Source organism: Camarhynchus parvulus, chromosome 12 (genome assembly GCF_901933205.1).
Source record: "Camarhynchus parvulus chromosome 12, STF_HiC, whole genome shotgun sequence".
NCBI lineage: Eukaryota > Metazoa > Chordata > Aves > Passeriformes > Thraupidae > Camarhynchus > Camarhynchus parvulus.
Window position 1 is genome coordinate 9,347,018 of NC_044582.1, and position 23,861 is coordinate 9,370,878.

At 42.6% G+C, this 23,861-nt stretch overlaps 1 protein-coding gene across 2 annotated transcripts in view; it reads left to right on the top strand.

Moving 5' to 3' along the window:
• Positions 1-941: 941 nt before the first annotated feature.
• The window catches only part of CHCHD6 (coiled-coil-helix-coiled-coil-helix domain containing 6), a 109,183-nt gene continuing 86,263 nt past the window's right edge, over positions 942-23,861 (top strand). The window contains exons 1-4 of one of the 2 annotated variants that reach the window (XM_030956915.1): positions 942-1,113; positions 2,789-2,918; positions 3,820-3,874; positions 5,105-5,231. In XM_030956915.1, coding sequence (XP_030812775.1) covers positions 1,024-1,113; positions 2,789-2,918; positions 3,820-3,874; positions 5,105-5,231 — 402 coding nt within the window. In that variant the 5' untranslated portion in view covers positions 942-1,023. The remainder of the gene's footprint in view (positions 1,114-2,788; positions 2,919-3,819; positions 3,875-5,104; positions 5,232-23,861) is intronic. The other variant, XM_030956916.1, reaches the window with a different exon arrangement.

Genomic DNA, 23,861 nt, shown 5'->3' on the forward strand with positions numbered 1-23,861 from the left:
GCAGGTGAGTGTGCTCTGGGGGGAGCTTCAGGCACCCCTGTGCTCTGCCTGGCTGGTGCAGACAGCTCACCGTGCGCAGTGCAGTGCCCTTGTCTTGGGAGCTCAGGCAATGGGCTGACTCCAGCATACAAGGTGCTGCACCATTAACAAAATATTCCCTGCTTCCAGGAATGTGCTCTAGAAGAGATCTGGATATCCAGTGGGGATTTGGGGGATGCAGAGTCCCAGATACTCCCTTAATGCTGGCCCAAGTCCCACTCTGAGGCAAAGCTCTGGTTGCCACATTAACTGCAGTGAGGAATCAGCATTAACCAGTTAAAACTGCTCCCATGCACTGCTGAGCAGCAGTGGGCCAAGTAGATAAGTAACAAATTGATACCAACTGGCCCATATTTCTGGGAATGCAGAAAGCTTGTTTGAGAAAGATTCTCCAAAGCTGTTATTTCTTGCTTCAGCTGCCTGTGTATTGCATTATCTCGTTCCTTCGGTTTAGGCTGTTGGATCAGCCATGCCTGGCAACGGGGACTGACCTATGCAGGACCCGCCGTGTGTGTCAGGGCAGGTGACAGCACCGTCTGGCTGGAAGGAGCGGAGCTGAATTCTGCTCCCAGCGCAGCTGCTGTGTCTGACGGGAGCTCATCCTCCCTTACCTTGGGAAAATCCCGTGACTTGGACGTGTAGCAGTGGAAATTGTAGGGGCAGTTTTGATGCCGCGTTCACTGCCGGGGCGGTGTGGAGGGCGGGCTTACCGGGACGGGAGCGCGGCTCTCCGCTGTCCCGGTGCCCTGCGCTGTCCCGGCGCTCTGCGCATCCCCGGGGCCGGGCGGGCTGCGCGCTCCCGGCACAGACTACATCCCCCAGCGTGCACCGCGCCCGGCCGCCAGCACCACGCCGCGCTATTGGCCGCCCTGCGGGCGCCGCCAATGGGGAGCGGGTATATTGGCAGGCGCTGGCAGGGCAGAGGCGCTGCCGGCAGCCGGTGCGGGAGAGGGGCGCGGCGAGGATAGGGCGACCCCCGACGGTATGGGCGGCTGCGAGAGCAGCCAGGGCCGCAGGAAGGTGTCCTTCGGGCTGGACGAGCAGGACCGAGTCCGGGTGCTGCAGGGCATCAGGGTGAGGCGGCCCGGGGTGCCTTGGGGCCGGCTGTTGGAGGCTGCGGGGGCCGGGGCGGAGGGAGCGGGGCTGGGGAAAGCTCTGGCCGGGAGCTCAGGGGAGCGAGGCTGGGAGGGACGGGTGGGGGCAGCAAGGAGGAGGGGAGGGAAACCTGGGAGGCTGGAGGAGCAGGGGGCTGGAGAGGTGATGGGGTGAGTGGTGGGGAAGAGGGCTGGGGGCCTGGGCATGGCTGTTGTCCAGCGGGGCACAGCAGCACCAGCTCTTTATTTTCGCTTCCAAACTCTGCTCCCAGCCCTCTTTCTTTCCTCGCTGCTCAATGACCTCGTTCTGCCCCTGCCCCGTGCTTTGCAAGCGGTTTGATGCTAACGGCGCTGCCAGGCTCGGAGGGCATCCAGTAGGGGACAGCTCTGCCCTTGCTCGTGGTGCCAGGAGCCCGGGCAGGGCATCCCTGAGTGAGCAGGGGGGATGAGAGCTGGAAACAGGGAGCTGTTCCTGGGAGGGACGCTGGGAAACTGCTGTTGACCTTGGCTCGGAAATTGACAAGTGTGTGTTGTGCAAACAAGCCCTGGAGCGTGGTGGTGCTACCGTTAAGGGTTTTTTCTTTCCCCTGTTAATATTTTTCTTTGTTTTTTTACACCTTAGTTTTGGGGGTTTTATTACTACCATCATTTTCGTTGCTCTTGTTTCTAAATTCTTCTGATTTCCCCCTGAAATCTGCCAGAATTAAAATTGCCACTTAACATTTTGGCTCCCACAGAGTATGGGTTGCTGTGGCTACTTATTTTCCATCCCATTTTGACTAATTATTTGACAAAAGTTAGTTAAGATTGTGCCTATCTCCTTGTTAAAGTGTTTGATGGAGATAAAATTGTCTTTGCCTAACTTCTCTTTACAGGATATAGACAAGGATTTGTGTCTTTAAAATTAGGAATTGGGCATGATAACAATGTAAAATGAAGGTGTTAAAAATGTTGCTAAGTTGGGCAGTAGTGACATAACTGAAAATATGTCTTCTACTGTGGCAAGTCAAGATGGGGAGCTGCCTCATTTAGTTTTGTTCTGCAGCCAGACACCCTGACCTTGGCAGGAGAAAGGGGTCGATTTTAACAGTGCTGTGAGAAGCCTTTTGGACTGAATTGCCAGAAAACTTCAAGTTAACTTTTCTTTCTTTTTCAAGGGTTTGAACCCAAGTCAGGTAGTGAAAATGAAGCTGAGATTGCAAAAGTGTTTGCAGCCTCGTGTGGGTGGGAGGCTGTTCTCTGTCACATGGGTTGCAGCATGTCTGCCATGCTGAGCTGGGTTAGCAAGCGTGGAGCAAGGAGAGGAAAAGATGGACTTAAAACCTGCTTAATTCATTTCCTTCCTCTTCTGGTAGATTTCTCCCTATACAAAGGGTTAGCTTGTTTAGGGGTGCTCTCCACCTGTGTTGGTGTTTGTGGAAGATTGTCTAGTGAAGCTTTTAGGGTCAGGCAGCAGATTGGAGGTTTTGTCACTTACTGATAGGGTATGGGTTTTAAAAATGTAAAGTCAACATACAAGTGCTGATTACCTGGACCGGAGGGACATTGCAGTGAGGTAACTGACAATACTTCTGTGCTATCAGAGAAACTGACAAATGGGGAGGCTCACAGTGAAATACACAGCAGAAACTGACGTGGCTGGTTCTGTGTTTCAGCTCACTGAAGATGTAGTGAACCGGATGAAAGGATCCTCTCCAAGCAGAAGGGAGAGCCCGAGATCTCCCCGTGCAGCCAATGGCACAGCTCCCTCCTCCCTGGCTGCAGAAGGCAAACCCAGACCTACAGGTACTGAGGGGTGGTGCTGCCACTGCATGTTACAGGGAGTGCTGGTAGTTTTCAGTGCTGCCCCCTTGTGAGAGGAGCTCTTTGCTTACCCTGTGTCACTCTGGGATCATTTCAGGTCAACGTGCAACAAACAAGGCAGAAATATTTTGCTTTTTATTTCTGGCAAGCTGCCTTGTTGTCTGCTGTACATGCACAGGGTACATTGTGCATGGGTGAGGGAAGTGCTGCTTTTTATTTTTGGAAACAAGCTCCCAGGGAAAGAGAACTTGTCCAAGCACAGCTGGCTAAGTGGATGATCAGAACTTGGTTTCTGAACTTGCCTTTATTTATGTCAGAAAACTGTTTGATTTCTATTGGTTCTCAAATAGGCTTTGGTGTCTATATCAGCAGTGTGGATTTAAGGCATCCACAGTAAAATGAAGTTAGGGACCTAGGCCTTTGCTTTTAGGGATTCGTTTGCTGTCAGCTTATGTCTTTCCTGAATGTAGATTTAGCTTTATGGATGGCCTGAACTCCATCAAGTAATTTCATCTTCACTTGTGGAATCCCTTTTAATTACAAGGAGAGAAGGAGGTCAAGAGGAAGACTTACTGGAACTAGAGGAAGGAAATGGAAAGTAGGTCTACAATCATGCTCATATTTCAGTATATATAAGGGTTTGAGGAGTTATTATCCTCACATAGTTTTCTGTAGCATGGTTTATTCAGTGTGCCTGATTGAAAATGATGCTGTTGGTGTGTCTATTTCATAAATTCGAACTCTATCCATCCAACTTAAATTTTCTTGACTTTCTTTTTCTCTCAATGAATAATATGAAATTTTCCTAAAATAATCTATGATGTGTTGAAGGATTACATTTGTAGTACTATTAGTTGTCACAGGTTTCTCTTTTCCTTTCTAGGAATTCGGCCACCAAAGGAAAGTGACTCTGCTGCAGAGCAGGAACTCTACAGGAGGTGAGGTGAAGCTCTTGAAAAAGACAGTAGTTTAGCTCATTTGGGAATATATCTATGTATGCATATGTCTGTGTTTTACTTCAGCCTGAGCATAATGAATGTGTGTTTGACAGCAGCTGCACGTGAGCCCAGGTGGCCAAGAAGGCCAGTGGCATCCTGGCTGTGCCAGTGATAGTGTGGCCAGCAGGACCAGGGCAGTGACTGTCCCCCTGTACTGGGCACTGCTGAGGCCACAGCTCAAATCCTGGGTTCAGTTTTGGGCCCCTCACTACACAAAGACATTGAGGGGCTGGAGTGTCCAGAGAAGGGCAAGGGAGCTGGGGAAGGGGCTGGAGCACAAACCTCCTTGGGACTGGCTGGGGGTGTTTAGCCTGGAGAAAAGGAGGCTCAGGGGGAGCTTATGGATCTACAACACCTGAAAGGAGATTGTAGCCAGGTGGGGTCAGTCTCTTCTCCCAGGTGTGACAAGTGACAGGACAAGAGGAAGCAGCCTCAAGTTGTGCCAGGGGAGATTTAGGTTGGGTATGAGGGAAAATTTCTTCACTGAAAAGGTGGTCAGGCGTTGGAACAGGCTGGCCAGGGAAGTGGTGGAATCACCATTCCTGGAAGTATTCAGAAGGCCTTGGATGAGTGGATGTGGCACTTGGGGACATGGTTTAGTGATGAACGTGGTGGCATTGGGTTAATGGTTGGGCTTGATCTTTTCCAACCTTAACAATTCTGTGATCCTATTTTATGATTGTTTTAATACCTGAGAATCCTCTTTGAAGCCTTTTTCAGTTCAGGGCTGCTTCTCTTAGTGCTGTTGCTGCATGCATTTTGTGATTTTTCTTTCCTGTGTAAGAGCCAAAGAGCAGCATTGTCAGCCTGGCTGACTCCTTTTATTGTTGTATGTCCCTTGATCTTTTCCAGAGCAGTATCTATTTGTCTGGCTAACTGCTTCCTATTTTCACTGTTTTCAGGTGATAATAAGTACTTAATAGAGCTAAATATAACTCAGCTATAAGCTTATGTGGTGCTATGCCTGCTGTTGTTGCCAGAGCTGTACCTCACTGGAATTGCAGGTCATATTTAAAGTTGGTTGGGCTTTTGAATTCCTGCTGATAATGGGATTTTGAGCAGATTTTGTGTCAAATTCTGGATTTGTGTTTTGGCTCTAAGCACGGGTACTCCATGACTAGCCATGACCCTGTTGCTGTTGACCTTCCCTCTGCTTTGGTGCTTATGCAGGTACTTGGCAGAGCAGTCACTGGTCCAAGAGGAGTTGCTCCGGCTGGCCAAGAGAGAAAGGGAAGCAGCCTGTGAGGCCAAGGAAAGGTCTGGCATTATTGAGGAGAGGCAAAGAGCAGCCCAGCTGGTGAGTAGCAAACCCCCTGCTATGTTTCCAACATGCACAGGCTAAAATGGCTCTGCTTGAGGACATTCATTTAATGTCATTTGTGTGATGAACTTAGAAACTTGGGTTTGGGCTGAAACATGCCTCATGTCACTCATCACTTAACATTTGGCTCACAGTGCAGCTGCGAGCTCCATGTCACTCCATGCTGCCAAGGCATGAACAATGGCTGTGCTGGGGACAGCTTTACCAGTGGCAAGGAGTATGGTCTGTGTGTGTATGTGGTCCTTGTCTAGCTACAGAGAACTCTCTTGAACTCTCAAGTGTATGAAATAAATGTTTCAATATATACAGGATCAAATTGTGCTGACCTGATATGTCTTGAGACTGCTCTGTTTTTTCCTAGAGTGTAATAGTGCATGTACACAAATTAATAAAAAGTAAAAAGTCTTCATTTGTTTGACTCATATAAATCTGGTAACAGAAGAACTGTTATAAAACTGTCAAGTATTGTAACCTTTTGAAGAAGGTCTAGGATTGATTTTTAGGGACCAGGAAGCATAAACCTTTTTTTGACACACCACTGACTCCCAAACCAATTTGTTCTTGCCCAGCAGGCAGACTTACTTTTGGGAACTTCTTGCTGCAGCTTTTACTGTTAGTCAGGCACCTTGGTGTTATGATGACCCATTAGGTTGCTGTTGTACCAGTGCTGGAGGCAGAAGTACAGTGAGATGAGGCTGAGTAGAGTAAAAGGCTTTTATCAGTCACTAGAGTACATGAGATTGTCATTAGTGCTTAATATTCACATGATGCTATTTTATATTGTTTTGTTTTACATACTGCCATTCCTGTGGTGTACTGTCTGTAACCAGAGCAGAGTCTTACTGGAGCTGCCACTTTTTCCTGACCTGCAGTGGTGTCACCCACAGCCAGGTGGGGCCATGCTTGCCACAGTGGGATCAAACTGCCCATTCATTTAGACTGTGCTGTTAAAACTTTATTGGGAGAACTAGACCAAGAGAATTCTCCTGCCTGGTGCATACTGAAAGGATGGTTTAGGGAAAGGACAGACTGGAATATGGATAGTCTTTATTGTGGTTCTTTCGTCCTACTGATCTGTAGCTTAACCAGTGTGTGCTTGATTTAAGCAAAGAATCCTATGAGGTTTGGGGTGTTTTCTGTATGTTGAATGCTAACAGGCCTGGTTTACCCAGGGAAAATGTGAATCATCTAGAGGTTATAGTACAAAAATACTTTTGGGGATAGAATAAATAAAATTTATGTAATCATGGCGACAGTGGTTCAAATAAAAGATCTTTGTAGCTGCAGTCCATCTCTGACAGTGATCCCCAGCAGCTGCTGATGGAGAGCATGAGAGCAGAGCAGGTATGACAGTATTTCCCACCTATACCCTTGCAAATTCTGATTTTCTAAGAGGTAGAGGCTTTGAAAGCAAGAGGTTGTATTCTCACTTTGGTGGTTAACAGTCTTTAAGGAAATTCTCTTCTGTGAATTGCTCTGTTTGTGGTTTTGGACCCAACTGTACTTTGTCTCCATGATAAAATTTGTGTATGATTGGATTGATAGGTGTCTGAGATTGCTCTCCTGGATAGATACAGCTTGTGAATGGCTGCTGTGTGGCAGGAAATTTCCTCTTGGCAGATTGGATCCTGACCATGGGGTGCTGGATGATTGCTCAGCTTCAGAGCAGTGATGTCTGAGGCAGGTGACTTGCTCCTCTGCAAAGGACATCTGGGTCAGCAGGTGCAGTATTAGCACTCTTTTCACTAGAGAGAGAATATTCTCTTTATGAATGCAATTAACTGGCTTCTGTAAAGAGCAAGGGAAAGAAGTTGGTGGATTTGTTGTGCGATCTAAAGATGTGACTTTGCTCAAAGTAGAGCCCTGCCTTCCTGCAATGAGGTGGAGTGTAATCCTGAAGAAATGTGGCTAGCAAAGTCATGCAATATTTGTGAAATGCAAAGAGGACACCTCTAAAACGAGTTGGTCCTGACTGCTCACGTACAAAAGCTGTTTTATTATCTGAATTAGCTTTCAATCCTGTAGTGTTGTATACCCAGATGTTATGTACTTGGTGCTCTGTAAAAATCTGATTAGGGTCCCCTTGTGGTAAATAGTAACCACGGTGTGTTAGCCCAGAATGTGGTGAAAGAATGAGGAACTTTTAAATTTCATTGCCCTTTAACTATCTCTTGATCAGTCATAAATTTAGGATCCTTAAAAAATAGGATATTCTAGTCTGTCCTGGCAAAGATGAGGGCAGAGCTATTGTTTGTCAGCTTCTGGTTACCTTCCTAAAAAGGAGCTGTTGTGGCCAGATTTAAATTATTGGGATCCCTATCAGACTTGCTTTATCTCAGCTACTGTTTCCCTTTGGGCATGGTTACCTTGGATTGTATTGACTCAATCCTACTCAGACCAAAGACTCTGTCCTTTGTCTTCTAGTGTTATCCTCCTTTATTATGAGTAGGGCTTGAGTGTTTCTTGCTCTTCTGCTTTTTAGCCCCAGCAAATGGGGAAAATACTGGGTATGAGCTACTCATCCATGTCTTGTGTCAATCTTCTCTTTCAGGTAGAAGATAGTAATGGAACTCAAGGTATCTAGGGGTGATCCAGGTGCAGATAGCAATGGAAGTTATCTGCTTATATTTATAAGGGAGAAACTTCCAGGGTTGTTGTTGTTGTGACCTATTAGGGAAATGAGATTAAAAATGGGGCAACTCCCACGAAAGCAATAACAAATTAATAATTTGCTTCTTAAGCAGCACTTAATTTGGTAAAAATTGAAAACCATGCCAGATATAATTAGAAAGTTTTATTCATTTTTCTAGTATTTGCATTAAGATCTGGAGCTGCCCTGTACTCTTAACATATCAATAGTTCAGTGATTAGTAGCTTTTTTTTGTACTGTTGTCTGCAGCAGTGCTGAACATTCCCCTGTAACCATACCACTTGTATAAATCCAAGTACCATAGCTGTATTTTGAAGTGATTTTATTGTGGTTGTACTGAACGTTGCATGTCATTTAATCTGTTCTTTATGGCTTTCACTCACTGACTTTTATTATTGGAAATATTGCTATAAGCACTTCAGTGTTATTATATGGTGCACACAAAGAGAGGGTGGACTAGAATTAACCTTTGATATGGAACTTGCTGTCCGCTTCTGGGGCCAGTTACTTGATTGTTTATGGGGCAGGGTGCAGATTTAAACTTATTGTTATTTTATTGTGGTTTGTATATTTTGTTTAGCTGATTTTTTCTCCTTGAAGTGTTCTGGTTTCAAGAGGGATTTAGAGTTAAGTACCTGGGTCCTTTTCTACATTTTTGTCGTGACCTTTCTTTTCCTTTTAATGACTTTGAAGAAGGTACTTAGCTTCTAGATACCTTAGGTTTTGAGTAAAACTCCTTACAGCTTTAGTTTAAGAAGCAAAACAGCTCTGTAAGTAATACTGCAGCATTCACTTTCCTCTTTGAGTATGGCTTTTTCATTAACCCTGGGGACTGGCTCAAATGGAAGTAGTCTGCTAAGCTGCTGTAGAAGAACTCTCCCCAATTTGTATTAGAGATAAAATGTTTTATTTGTTTGTGCAGCACTGCAGGATCATGGTGCTGAGTGGACTCTCTGAATAATTTAATGCTGTGGGTACTTACAGCACAACAAGGATTATATGTACAGTGTTTCAGAGCAAGGCCTAGGGTGTTTAATGCTGGTGCCATACCTTAAGTCTCATGTGAAATACCCAAGAATTAACACAGCTATCTTTAAATCCTTTTCTATTTCTAGCACGAGGAACTTGCAAAGTTGTCAGTCAAGTTATTTAATTGCTTGACTATGTTGTGAATAGTCTCACCATTCCCCTATGCGAGCAATCTTTCTTTTTTCATTCCCAATTAATCAAAACGCCTTCTCTTAACTTCTCACTTCTTTCAGGTTTCTTTTTTCCCCCTCCTTCCTACCAATAAAGGAGACTTTGCAAACAAAGCTGCTCTTTTTGTTTTTGTAATCTCTGAAGGTTGAGCAGCACGTGCAGCATATGAGCCTCTTGGAGCCAGTGGCTGTGTGCCTGATGGTTTTCACTGAGACCTTTAAGACAAATCAATGTGGAATGGGGATGGATAAAAGCAGAAGCTGGGGAGGAATAAACGTGATTAAGCAGAGACATCTCATTACTACTCTAGAAAGGGAGGATTATAACTTATAAAATAGGAGGATCTCATTTAGAGGCCATGTGCACTTTTGTTATCGGGACAGAGGGAGAGCAAATAGAATAAATGAAATTAATACTTTGAAAAGAAGCATTACCCAGATTTGAGCATTGAACTAATATGATTTGTGCAAAGCCCTGAAGTTCTTATCTGCCCATTAAATACCCCAAGGATAATGGCTTTGTCAGAGTTATTGACCAGAAGTTGTCGTCTTCCTTCTCACTTTGAAAGAGCGAGTTCGGAAATGGACTGATGGTAGGACAGACCTTGCACTATGACCAGCTGTTTCAGGCAAGACTGATGGGCACTGGCTGCTATGTGAGAACAGACTGGGAGAGAATTCATAATTGCTGGAAAGTTTATCCAGCAGTCCATAATGGATGACTTGCTGTTCCCAGTGTTTCTGGTCATGCCTGCTCACTGGCTTGCTGGATGGCAACCTTTGCTTTCTGGTGGTTTCAGCATTGGACTATTGTGACTAGCATGGCTCAAATGGGCATGAAAGGAAATACAAGAATATGGGTTTGTTTCAGGTTGCTCCAGTAGCTGATTATAATTGGTCACAGGCTGTTGAATTCTTTCAGATGATTTCTTGCCCAGATATAATCTCTTTGTTTTTCAGAGCCTCTCATTTCTTCTTGATTCAGGAAAGATGGGATGAAGGAAGAATATGTGATTGGGAATGCCTTTGATCAAGCAGTGGGTTTTGATAATGGTGTCACTTTGTGAATGTGACATTATGAACTCTTGGGCTTTGCTGTGGCGTACTTTGGACACTTCCACCCTTGATTTGGTGTATATTGGGCTGCTGACATTTTAACTGGTATGTTTTCTTCTCCATTTCAAAGAATGTGGAAGTAAAACTGCTTAAAATTGCTGTAAACAGCATAAATAGCCAGTTCATAGATTGGTACAATGGAAGAGAATTTTGGTGTTAGGGAGTGATCAAATATTTTCTTTTTCACTTTGTAGGGATGAAAGAATGATCCAATCAGCCCATTTGTGGAAAGTTTCCTTTATATTCCTGGTAATTGATAAAGCTTTAAGTGAATCTTGTGGGTTTTTTTGCTGTGAATTGCCCACTGTTGATGATCAGTGTCAGCAGTAGATGCAGCTGAGCTGGTACTGAAGATTGTTTTAGAAACTGTGCTGAACATGATTTAGTTTGTGAAGGCTTTCATTTACTTTGTGATAAGCTAGGGATCAGCTTCATCCTGGCTGATTAGCCATGGGTAAGCATTCCTAGATTAACTGGGGTTTTGTTGTGTGTAATCTCCTGCCATTGTGACAAGCTCTAGTGACCGGATGAGGCCCAGCAGTAGCATGGTATTGTTGGAACTGTGACAGTGTGGAGCCATCAGTGAAGTGACACTGCTGCTTTCAAGGTCAGGTCTCTATTGTCAAAACTTGTCTTTTTTTTTTTTTTTTTTTCCCCGTTTATTTGAGTTGATGTAACGAAAGGTATTGTCTCTGTGAGCTTTGCAGTATGGTTTGGAAACTGCTCACCTCAGGGACAGTTTATTTGGTCCTGTTGGCTCTACAGCTAAAACACAGCACACTGAGCTGAACTCTTCCCTTTGTAAAGCTGTAAACCTGTGTGTAGAAAATAGGTTGGTTCTGGGAGGTGACATGGCTAACACATGAGGTTTGGTGTTTCCTGGCTTTTTATTTTCTGTAAATACTTCTTGATTGAAGTTTTTTATGGGTGAGGCAGAAAACATTGATTGAAATCTGAAAGTATGGAGGCTTGTTTTAAATAAAAGTGGAAAAAGCCCACTCAGTTTGATTTTCATTCATGTTGTAGTTGTTAGCAACAGGTATCTGTATGTGTTTATGAAAGACACCTTGTTTTTTAGATTGCTTTTTATGTTTTCTTTAGAAAATAAGTGGTGCATTAAGTTATTAGAATCTTCACTCCAGCCTACAGTGTGGGTGATACCATTTGTGGGGGCAGCACCTCCTCATGAACATGTTTTGCTGTGGTTTGGCTCTTTGCAGAGCATTCACAGGCTGTATGTCCAACACCCAGACCTGCCCTCAGTGCCTGCAGAACCAAGTAGGGTCCTAACCAGGTTAGCAAGGGTGGCAGTGTCTTGGGCTGGAAGTTGCAATGCAGTTGTTTTTGATTGCTCTCACTAATTGACAGCTAATTCTTCCACTAATTAAATAAAGCTGCCTTTTAATATGTTGATACAAATGGCAAGATGTATTTTTAGGTTTGAGACTTAATGATTTATTACCAAATGTGGCAAACTATTGACAGGGGAATTTAAATAGCTTCAGTCCTTGTGCCTTGTATCCCTCTCAATCTTGCTGTGTGAACCTGAGACATTCTTCCAGACTTTCTCCTGAAGAAAATATATTAGTATGTGGAGACTTTAAAATTAGTGGTCTGTTATTCTGTAGTCTCAGGCCAGAACATCCCTCCTTTTCCCTACAATTGGGCTCCTCTTTGTCTGCTACCCTCTACTGTAAAAGTATATTTCTTTAGTGAAACCATTAAAACATTAAACATTTAAGGGATCCCTATAGAAAATAATATTGAAGTGTTAAATGATGGACTTTGGGAAGGTTTGCATTAAATTTAAGCTTGGTATGGTGAGGCTCTATCTACATGTCTTCTACCTCCAGCAAGCTAATAACTTCTGTTCTCTGGAGCATCAGTGAGGTCTAAATTTAACTAAAGCAATTTTGGAGAGTGTGCACTACAATAAAGGCAGAAATTGAAAACACAGCCAACGCAAAAGAGAACTTCCTCTTCTCTTGAGAGAAGGAGGTGGTGTTACCTGGCTAAGGGTAAGATTCTGCCTATGTACTGCTTATTTTCCTGCTACTGCTGCCCTGATTTGTCAGACATTTATAGCATTTTTTAATAACTTTCAGTTTCTGCAGCTAGTCTTTTATCTCCTGACTGAAGGTTAATTTGTGTTTGGAGAGTTTTTGCAGATTTCAGCAGCTGATGGTCGTTTGAGCTTCTCATTTTTGTAGTCTCTTGAGCTACGAGACCTTATCACAAGGTTGGCCTTTTTTAAAATCCAACAGCTGCAACAAATTGAAGTTGTCTGGGGTACTGTCTAGTTCCCCTGTCTTGCCTTCAATTTTCCATGCCCATATTTCACACTTTTTTTTTCTTTTGTCTACCAAGTTTTTATAACTTTTATAACTCCACAGAAATTTCTTCAAGATTCATTTTTTCTGATTTAGGATTACTGTAAAGCCTAAGAAGGCTTTACTTTAAGAAGTAAAATAGAAGATTAGGCTTCATTTTCCCTTATGTATGACTACAAAATATTAAATTCATAAAGAAATAGTAGAATAATATGTTGATATTTTTCTGTGACTGGTCCAGCAAAACTAGTACTGAGTCTTATTCTACTGTTAGGCTACTGTGTAGTAGAGAATTCTGCTCTAGTTTACAGCTCATTGAGGGGGGCATAAGCAGCACAAGACAGGCCCAAAGGCCATTCTGTATCTTAACTGTTCCATGGATCACCACCTCTTCCATGCACTGTGGTGTCTCAGTTGGAATCACTGTGTTCCACCCCTTCATCCACATACAATTTACCTTTCTCAAGCATAGGTAAATTACAGATTAAATTAGCAAACTCTTCAGCTAATGGGAAGATTCCTGATGGGCTGGGATGTATCTGTGTGATAGCACCTGTCAGTGCACAGCACAACTGGCATGGGTATTCCAATGGGAATGCACCAGCTGCTCATGGTAACACATGGGCTTCTCAAGCTGCCAGAGCCAGGCCCAACAGAGCAGGTGTGTCCTGGTCCAGATCATGTTTCCTCAAATACACTGTCTTCCACAGGTCCCAGTGCAAATGGCTTTGTAGGGTGATACTAGTAGATCAAACTGAGTCTAAATGGTATGGTATGAGTAATCACAATAAACACTGATGTAACTTCTTATTTCTCACCTTAAAGAACAGTTAAAGTGAGCTGATACAAAGACCAAGTTTCACTGAGGTTTTTTCCAGTTTGTTTATTCCCTCTGCTACAGTCGGACATCCTTGAACCTACCCCAATTTGCTGATGTTTATTTTAATTCTTGCTTGCTTCCTTCTTTCTCCATCCTTTTACTTTCCCAAAGCTGCAGGATGGTTTGCTCCTGCTGCCTCCCCTCGTTGTTGGTGTTATCAGGCACGTGTGCAGCGGGTGAGATTGCAAACGCCGCTGTTCTCCGGGATCCTGAGCACCAGACAATGTTTTACACGGCGTCCCATTCTCTGGCTGCCTGGTTGGACATGATGTTGGTACCTTATCTTCACGCTGACACACACTGGACATTAATAGAAATACATTGCTGAGGCACATGTGTGGAATTTCAAGCAGCCTTTCTAGCTGTGCTTTAGATAGTCTATTGTGTGCTTAACCTCTTGGAAGAGGTTTTGATGAGAAAAGCATGATGTTAACTCTTGGGTGGCTGGCTGGACTCTCTCAGAGTTCCTTATTATAGTCAGCATAATATCCTCCTAATTGAACACTGCTTATCTGTTTTGGAGTTTCAGCAGGTTTAAACTTATCTTTCTATGACTAGTATTCCTCCTTTCTAATGCATATTTTCTGGGGAAGAAATAACTGTGTTTTGCACATGAGGATGAGGTAGGAAATGTGTTGCTGCAGAAGGAACTGAGTTGCCAGTACCTTTATGTAGCTTTGTCTAAAGTCTGTCCCTTTATTATTTTTGGCTCTCTGATTGCTGTACATCAATGAAAAAAATGACCTGGATGCAGCTGCTTCTCTTTGCCAGGAATTCTTTCTGCTTTTGGAGCACATCAGAATTTTTATTGTTTTCTTTCTGCTGTATCTGTATACTTTCTCTGCTTGTTTGTTATGGCCATCTGCAATTATCTGTATTATTTATGAGTGCTGAGTAAAACATGACGGAAAGTAGCTTCTTAAAAGGGACTGTACTAAGGGAAAGGAAATGAGCTGATGACTTTGATTTTTAGACAATGAAAATAGAACACCTGCAAGCTTATGAGGAAGGGAAGGAATTAGAGTTAGCTGCATTTCTTTTTCCTGCCTGCGTACTACATAGGGGGTTTAGAGCTTTTTTAGCCTTGAAGACTTTGTGATAATGGGCAAACTTGAAGGATGATACAGTAGGAATCGAGTAAAAATTGATCAAACAGACTGAGCAGGGCTATGTATAATTACTGTCCAAAAAAAAAAGAGCTTAAAAAGTTTAATATTTACTCGAATAGAACATTAGACTAAGAATACATTTGTTAAATAACAAGTGCTCTTCCAATTAGGACTGAGAGCTTGCCATTTACATTCACTGCATCTTTGGCCTAATGCTTTTGCCATGGAAAAAGTGGTTCACTGTCTGGTAGATGATTTCAAGCCCCTTTATTTTTTCAAAGATACAGGTTCATGTCTCTTCTTTTCTCTCCATCCTCTGAGCAGAATGGATTTGTTCCTTGGTTCATCTTGCTGTAGCTGTAATTGGCACTGTCAAGCTGAGACTCTGGCTGCCCCCCACTCCCGGCTTCCGCACTTCCAATGCACAAAAGGTTCCTCACAAAAGCTGCTCCCTTACCAGCTGAAGACTTGAGTAATCGCTCATTTTTGTATTTTAATATGATAGTCTCTCCTAGTTTAAAAGCTAAATGTGGAAAAATGGAGATTGGAAATAAAGATATGTTAAAAAATGCCCAACCAAAACAACCAAACCCTCAAAAGCAACAAACCATACAAAACAGCACCCTGAAAAAAACCCAAATCAGAAAAACTCCTCCCAAAGCAACAACAATAACAACAATGACTATATCAGCTGAAAATAAGCTTGCACGTTTCTTAAACCCCTTTTCCTAATTCTTCAGCATAAAAGAATTTCAAGTACAAAACTAGAAAAAGCATGAAAGCTTCAAGCTGCAAAGCCAGCTACAATTTTAAAGATAATGAACATCAGTCCAGCCTATAGTTTTCTATCATTTAAAAAGTTGTCTCCCTACTTGCTGTGTTGTTTCCTGTTCAAGACTCAGCATTTTGCAGTAATTTTTCAGAACTTTGTGTTACTGAAGGTTATCGTAGAGTTCTGTTAAAAAGCTGCTTGCTTGTGATTTCCTGTTAAACAGTGATCTGCAAAAAGAGGTGGTTCTATGGTCAAGTAAGATTTTGATACTGTTCCTTTCCTGGGAACAGAAGTGGGATGCATCAACACCCTTTCTCATCTGATGGCTGTTGAAAAGCCACCTCTCAGGTGACTGCCCTTGTTCCAAATTGTGCTGCATATCTAAATGCAATCTTGAAGGTGTTGCCAACCACTTGCATTTTCTTTTTTTTTAGGCTAGTTTACAAATAGTCCATGAAATTTCATACATCTGGTGTAAAAATAAGAGTTTTCATTGTAATTAATCTGGGGGGAGTGTCAGTTTGTGTCCAGATTAAGTGGGGACCATTACCTGTGCTTATGTTCCAATGACATCCTGCCATAGCAGGCTTTTTTTTTCTGAGCTTAATAAGGAGTATGGTAAGGTACCTGCAGGGAGAGAAGCACTAATGGTCTTAGCTGCCATTCTCCTCTGTGTGGATGGGACTAATGTGGTTGATAAATACTTCCCTGCCTCAGGCCTTGCAAGTACAGGCTGCTCCCTTAGGAAAGAAAGTAGCTCAAGGCATACCATGGGTGTTTTCAGGTGTGATTGAACAGCTAGACAGAAGAGATTTTCTCCAGCACAGAGGAATTTTAATTCTACTTAATTTCAGTGTTTTACTGTGAGGTGTCTTGGTGAGCAGGTAATGGTAGATGATAGGTTTTTCTGACCACATGCAAGCTTAGGAAAAATTTTACCTTTTACCTGTTTAAAAGTTACATCTGTTTTTTGTACAAGAAATGTATCTTACTGGGCATTCTAAAACTGTAGCAAAGGTTCACATGTTTATAAGGAGTAACAAACTTTCATGTAATCAGATTAATTTCCTCTAGTTGCTTGTTGCCCAGCAGATGTTGCTGTTGAGCTTGATTAGAGCCCACTGTGCAGGTCATCGACTCATCTGCCTTTTCTAAGAGCTATGATGCAGTGATTGGGAGCTAAGTTTCCTCCTTGAAAATTCATGTCATCTACTGCTCAGTCAATACACTGTCCAGAAGCTTAAGGTACATCTTGTGCAGGCGTGTGTGTAAATAAATAAATGATATTAGAATGTCTTTTTTTAACCCATGCATTATATTTTTCACTTCATTACTGACTCTGAATTCTTATCAAACTTTCTGCTTTCATTACCAAAGTCGTTGTGATAGCTTGGTTTTTATAATTATTTTTGAGGGAGAGGTTTTTTTGGCTTTTCAAGTGAGCTTTGAGGATGTGGTGGTGCAAAGGGAGTCTGATAAACAATCCACAAACAGCATATCCTCATCAATATCCCTTTGAATGTAGGATTTGGGAAAATCTATCACCTGCCTCATGCAGAATCTGAATGAGAGATGAATTATGTTTCATATTTGGGGTCAAACCCACTGCTCAGTCCAGCAGCTGCTCTGTGTATTGATCTTGCAACAACAAGCACATCTGTGCTCAGCTTTGCAGTTCTTTGGGGTGTCATTCTCGTTGTAGTACCCTTATTTTTGAACTAAAATGTCTTTAATGTGCACCTCAGTTGCCTGCCAGCGATGATGCCTTCGCTGAGTTCATACAATTTTCCAGCAGTGTCGATAGCATTTGGAAAGCAGCAGTGAGTATTTCCTGAAGGTGGCACTGAAGGGACACCATGAAGTCTCCTTTCCAGGGGTGGAGCAGGAACTGCTGAGCCCTCAAATTGCTTGCATACCAATGAAATGTCTCGAAGTTTTTGCTTATTTGTTTTCCTTCTGACTCTAGGAGTTCTCCAGGAGTTACCATAATATTTTTCTGGATGATTTTACACTAAGTTTTTGGAGTTCATTGCTTCTTACAGAAATTGTACAATCACAAAATGGTTTGGACTGGAAAGGACCCTAAGGATTATCTAATTCCAGCTGTCCTGCCATGGACAGGGATTTCATTCTCTAGATCAGATTGCTCAGGGCCCCATCCAACCTGGCCTTGAACTTTACCAAGGATGGGGCATCCACAGCTTCTCTGGCACAACCTGTTGCAGTGCTTCATCACCGTTTGAGTAATGAATTTCTCCCTAACATCTACTCTAAACCTGCCCTCTTTCAATTTAAAAACATTGCCCCTTGTCTGTCATCATTTGGAGTTGTGAGGCCACTGTGTACTGACATAATTTACAAACTGCTTCTGTCTTTTATTTTCTGACCATGCCTGGGGTTCTCTTTCCTGTTTAATGTACAGATGTAGAACTTGTGCCATTGCTGTGTGTTCAGGCTGCAGAGAGGAGGACAAGGTTGTTGTAAAGACAGAGCAGGTTTTCACACAAATGGTGTGGTATGTTCTCAGCCACTTCTGATTGCTCTTTGTTCTCCAGTTGGTTTCTAGTAGTGTTTCTTGGAGGGGTAGATAACAGCTGTTGAGAGCAGGTTTGATTTTGGAAGTTGTGGGAGAGAGTGGTACATGCTGTCCTAATGACATCTTATGTTTGCTATTGCTGCCCCCATTCCTCAGATCCTCTTTAGGATTTCCTGATTTGACCTACACCCTGGCCTTCTAATGAGGTACTCTCCAAAACCTGCTCTGTAAAAATTTCCTATTACATCTCTGTCTCTTTGGCTCTGACTGTCTGCAATTAGACTGTGTAGACTGAGGCCAGTAGTGAAGAAAAATGGAGTTTCTCTCAGCAGAAGTTTGAAATGTATCTGCAGTGCTTTTGTAAAGGTAGTATTTCAGGTCAGTCTTCACTGATATGGTAAGTTTCTGGCTGATTTAAGTAATTCGGAGCTTAAAAACATAAAGATGATCTAGCTGGCCTTGGTTGAAATGAATTATTGCTTTTAGCACAGAATCCTCTTTTGAGAGAGAAGCTGCTGGTTGACTGGAATTCCTGCAAATTCTTAGGCAGGAGATTTGTATCTTTTCATCTGTTTTCAAGAAGGAGAAGCAAGTCATAAAAACCACTTAAAGGTTCAGTTAAGATTTATTCTGCCTGCATAACTGCCTCCCATAATAACTTTAATATGCATCATCCTGAAACTCCTAATTGGCCCCGGTGTTGGCAGGGCTTTCAGACCCAGCAGAATCTCCACTGTTCAGCATCTTTTAGGAAGGAATGTAGCCAGAGAAGTACAAAAGATGAAATGGCTGCCTTATAAATTCTGACTGACCTTGAGAGTCCTTGTTCTAACAAGCAGGAGGATGCTATTGAAGCCATCTAGATGAGCTCAGTGATGGGAGTTGTGTGTAGGTGAGCAGTTGGTGAGGCAAGAGGAGAGGATGGGGAAAGGCCTCATGGGTTTGGTGGGAGGAGGTGGTTTCATTGTGGGCCATGTACCTACTTATCCTGTTGTTTCTGTTGTTGGTTGGAGTCTTGTCTTTACTGACGCTGATTAATTTTTCTTTTCCTCATGGGTGCTTGTGGGGTTGGGCTGTGGTTTGAACTAACCCATTTTGTCAGAGCTGGTGTATTTTCTTAGGAAATTACCCCAGTCAGTTGTTCCTCTCTGCTTAGTGACTACCTGATCCCTGTGTGGGTGCTCATCAGATAGATCAGAGCCTGACTGACTGAGAAGGTTGAAATTTTCCTTGGCTTCTCCTCTGCTCTCCTTTTACCTGGGTGGAGGTGGAAGCCTGCCAGGCTGTGCTGGGGTTGTGTGGTTTCTGTGAATCATGGAAGACTGTCATTCTTGCTCTCCTGGGCTGTCAGTTGGACACCTTTTGCAGACCCTAAATTCACTTTAAAACAAAGCATTTGGCTTAGTTTATTTAATTCCATTAAGTAATTTCACTGCTAATGCATAATTATCTACAGCAGTGACACTCGTCTGTGCTTTAATTATCACAAAGCTGCACAACTTCCCCTCCCCCCTGCCTGGAAGTTGTCACTTGTGCAAGGTGGTTTTGCAGAGATAAGTGTGTAATACATGGCAGTGCTTTGGGTCTCACAATACTCAGACAGTTGCTGATTGTTAAATGTAGGCAATAGAAGAGGCAAGGATTTTGGTCTCAGTCTTCTATTAGTGGTTTTTATCTGTGTGGAGTGAGAGACGTTGGGAAGGAAAAAGCTTATCAAAACTTCATAATACTGGCTTGAAGATAAAGATGTGAACAAGTGCTGATTGGAGACATTAAGTTTACAGGGATTGGGGAAATTTGGAAGTGTAAGTATTTGTTTTTCTTTTGAAGGTGTGCAAGAAATGAAGCATAAGTGATCCTGGGCAGCAGCCCACAAACCCTGTTTGTGTTTAAGGAAGATTCTTTGTATTTATCTTTTTTTTTTCTCCCCCTCCCTGCTTTGTTACTGACTCTTTTTGGTAAACACCCTCTCAGAGTGCAGAAGAGCCCAGTAAAAGTTATTGATTCAGCCAGTCATTGTGAGGAAACAGAGATTCAGGATATTTACTTCTGAACTGGGAGAAGATGCATGCTTGAGTGAAATACCTGCTGTTTCTTAACACACGCTTGTTTGTTGAGGAGTGATTTTGTTAAAGGAGGGGACAAGGTTAGCCTGATCTGAGTAGAGGTTATGTGGGCAATATGATACTTGTGTCATTGAAAGGTAAAGGTCTGTTTGGGAATAAAGTGATCTATGAAAGATTTCTAAACCGTTGCAAAATGAAGGCAGAAAAAGCGAGAGGGGGCTCATAATTGTACTTCTCTAGTTTCACAAAGCTGAGAGGACTGGGTTGGAGACACCTCATTTAACTTGCAATGATGCGCTGAGGTTTGTGGATGAAGAACACCTGGAGCCTGTGTCAAAGAGAGAGCAAATCTTGAGAGGGACCTGATAGAAATGAGGATGGTGTGAGGAAGCATAACCTGTGTATTATCTTATAGTAGATGGAAATGAGGCCATTTGTTGGTGTTATCTGCTTGCAGAGATGTTCTGCCAACTACCTTTGTCTGGAACTCTGGCCAAGATGTGCAGTGTGTAATTGTGCTCCAACTTCTATACTGACTGAATTCTTAGAATTGAAATTACATTTTTTCACATACAAAAGCACTGAATTTTTTTCCTTTGTATTGTTACGGTGAAGGCAATTTTTGGTTGCTGACTGTCAGGAATGAGGAAGCAAGGATTGTAGAGCTTGTGTTACAACATGCATTCTCAGTCTCTGCTGCACCTGGCTGGCAGCAGTGGCACCTGTTTGAGCAAGATTCCTTTGGCCTAGAAGTATGTTATGTATTTTCTTTGGCCCAAGGACATAGTGTTAAGTATGTCACTAGAAGACCTTGCAGCTTGCTAAGCTCTAAATCTTACCATCAATCTCATACTTGTTTTCTGTGGTACTCACAGCTATAGTGGTTTATGTGCTTCCCAGATAAGAAGACTGGCATAATATGGTGGTCAGTTTGGCTTTCTTCCTCTCAGGAAGACCTGTACTTCCTAAAGAGGTCATATACTCACCCTACAGTAATTTAGTCTTGGATCTTTATTTCTGGGAACCTGAACACAATTGACAATTTCCAAATGTCTCTTGTTTAAATGCTGTTGGTTGAAATACCTTTCACATCAGGCAATGGGTGCTCACATAGAAAGAATTTAAAGTGACAGAACTGATACCCAGAACAGTTGTTGGGTTTTTGGTTTTTTTGTACGACTTGCCTGAAAACCTTCCCATAGGAGCACAGAAGTAAATACTGACTTAGTGGCTTTTCTGACTCGTCTGATAAAATCCACTTGCCAGGTTTGATGTTTCCATCATCTGCATGTGTTTTCTGATACTCTGGAGCTGTGCTCTCACCTTTGTAATTCACTTTCCAAGTAAGACTGGGATTGAGATGTCACTCTTAAAAAATATACATTTAGTTTATGCAAAGATGCAGAGGAAAACAGGGAGGAGAACTTCATGATGTAGGTGTTGGAGTTCCATTGCCTCACTCTTGGCTGACATGAGTGAGATGCAATGTGGAAAAGCTTTCCTTATCCGCATGGCAAGGGAGATTGGTTGGTCATTGTAAGGGGAGTGCTGCAGAAAAGGGTAGGAGACTTATCCCAATGGGGCAGGCATGGGAGAGAAACAGGAACAAACCCCATAAGCCTGGGATTGGGGTAAGAGGGAGAAGGGCACTTCCTAGCTTTGTGCACACGTGATGCTTTTGCCTCCCGTGAGTTTGCTGGCAGGTGTGGAGAGAAAAGATCCCAGCCTGGCAAGTGAGCCACCAGTGTGGCTGATGATTAATTGCCCTTTTTAAATTGCAATTATGTCAGTCACAGAACCCGTGAATATTAATTCTGGATTTGCTGCTTGAAAAAGTGAACGCTGATGAGACGGGTCCATTTTACTGATGTCTCAAAAGAGGGATAAATGCTGCAGCCACTGGTTATTACTGAAAAGAAAGGGTCTTAGCTTTGCTTTGTGTCTGTCTTGCATCTTCTTTTCCAGTGTTTCTGTTCCCTTCTTCAGAATCCTCTCAGTGCTTACACTGGATTTTCCACACTGACAGTAGAAGGTGGCAGGCTGACACCCAGAGTGAGTTAATCACTGCAAGCAATATGAGTTACCTGGGTTTGGTGAATGGCTTTCCACCATTCCTGCTGCTTCCTGCATTCCTTAGAGACTTCAGAATGAAATAGGGATTGCTTTTTTGCTGCTCCAGCTCTTTCCCTTCATCTCAAATGAGTGTAACCATGCATTCCATTATACTTGGATCTTTTGAGATAATTTTCTGATTGTGCCCTGTTGGAAGGGTATTAACAGGCAAGCATCAGTACACCATGACTGTTTTTCTTTTGGTAATGTGCTTAACAACATGGATGATGAAAATCTTGGTTTCTTCTGTGGTTTGGGTCTCTCTTATCAGTCCTGATCCTGTCTAGTGCTTTCTGCATGAATCAGGACAAATTGTTGCACCTTGCTTGTGCTTTAGTTTTCTTGGAATACTAGTTATCTCAAAAAATCTTGTCATGTGTTGATTTTCACTGAGATCCTTGAAGGTGAATAGCATGGTATGTCTTTAGTAAATAAAAATAAATCCCCTCAGAACCCTCTGGTGGTTTTTTATGCTTTTTGTTTTTTAAAGATTCCATTTAAAGCTCTTCCAAGCTTTCAGTTATTAGTGACTTTAAATACCTAGTTATCTCATTGCTTGCTTGTCTGGCTGCTATATGCTGAGTTATCAAAATGACAAACAATTTGTAAGAAACCGAATTAGATGGTGGAAGTTGCACAAGTTATCTTCCCTGTTTGTTCTTCTTTTACTTCTACATTTTGTGTGTTTTTTATAAGATGATTGTCTCCTGAAAATTTTTCAGAAATGGAGTTATTAAAGATCTGACAGTGTTGGGCATATGAATGTCATCTAATTACTTTAGTTGGTGACTGTAGTTACTGTCCTACTGAATTAAAGGCACTATGTGATAACCCCTTCAAATGCAAGGGATGTGACTTGCAGGCAGCAGGAGGGTTCCTGTAGTTATGTGAGACTTCCAGTGAAAGGCTGGAGGAGAATTAGGTGCAGCAGAGAACAGAAAAAAGTATTTTCAGTTTTTGCTTGCTGGAAAAGTGGTCCTTTCCTGGAAGGCCTCTAGTAGGCAGTTAAGTATATTTTGGTAAAGACTTTTTTACCAGCCTGGGTCAGCATCAAGAGCTGGCCTAAGACAGCAGGTTCAGTGTATCATTCTGGCTTTTCTGTTTTCCCCATTTTTCGGTTTTTATAATTGAATGGTAAATCGCTTGTTTTCCTGTGACCCTTTTATTTTGGAAGGCTCCAAGCAGTCTTGTATGGCTACTGTTGCCCCTTGAGGTGAAAATGAAACATTTTGTTTTATGGAACAAGGATGTCTATTAGTGCTTTAACAACCAAGTTAGCTTTTTGTCACTAATTCTTTTGGGTAGTTTTTTATCCTCCTCCTTGCTGTTTCCCTGGTGCATTTTGTCTTTACCCTGGTGCAGTAACTGCTTGGTCCAGTGCTTCGTTGATGGCACGTGAGCATGGTTGTCACAGGAGGAAGTGGTCATTTTCATGACTGCTCTGAAGAGGTATCAGAGCTGCCAGCACCTCTGGCTTCCCAAATTGCCATTTATTGGTAGGGAGTCTGCACTTAGAAACCTGTTGGCAAAATGCAGAGTTGTCAGTAGTGCCTGGCTGATAGAGAAGTTTCCATTGCATTGTAGGACTAGAAAATCAAAAGCTTCAGCCTCCATTTCTGTTTGGGTAGTGTCTGTTTTCCCCAAAAGTGCTTTGAAAGCTTTGTTTTGTTATCAGAAACTGAGCTTTAGTTTCATGTTGCTTGTCCTTAGGATAATATTCCCTAGCTAAATGGGAACTCTGAACATTGATTTTAATTAATTGAGGGACTTCTGAAATATATATTTTTTGTTCTTAAATTGTTTCAGTAGGATTTGTTTCTGTAGGACTGTAGCAGC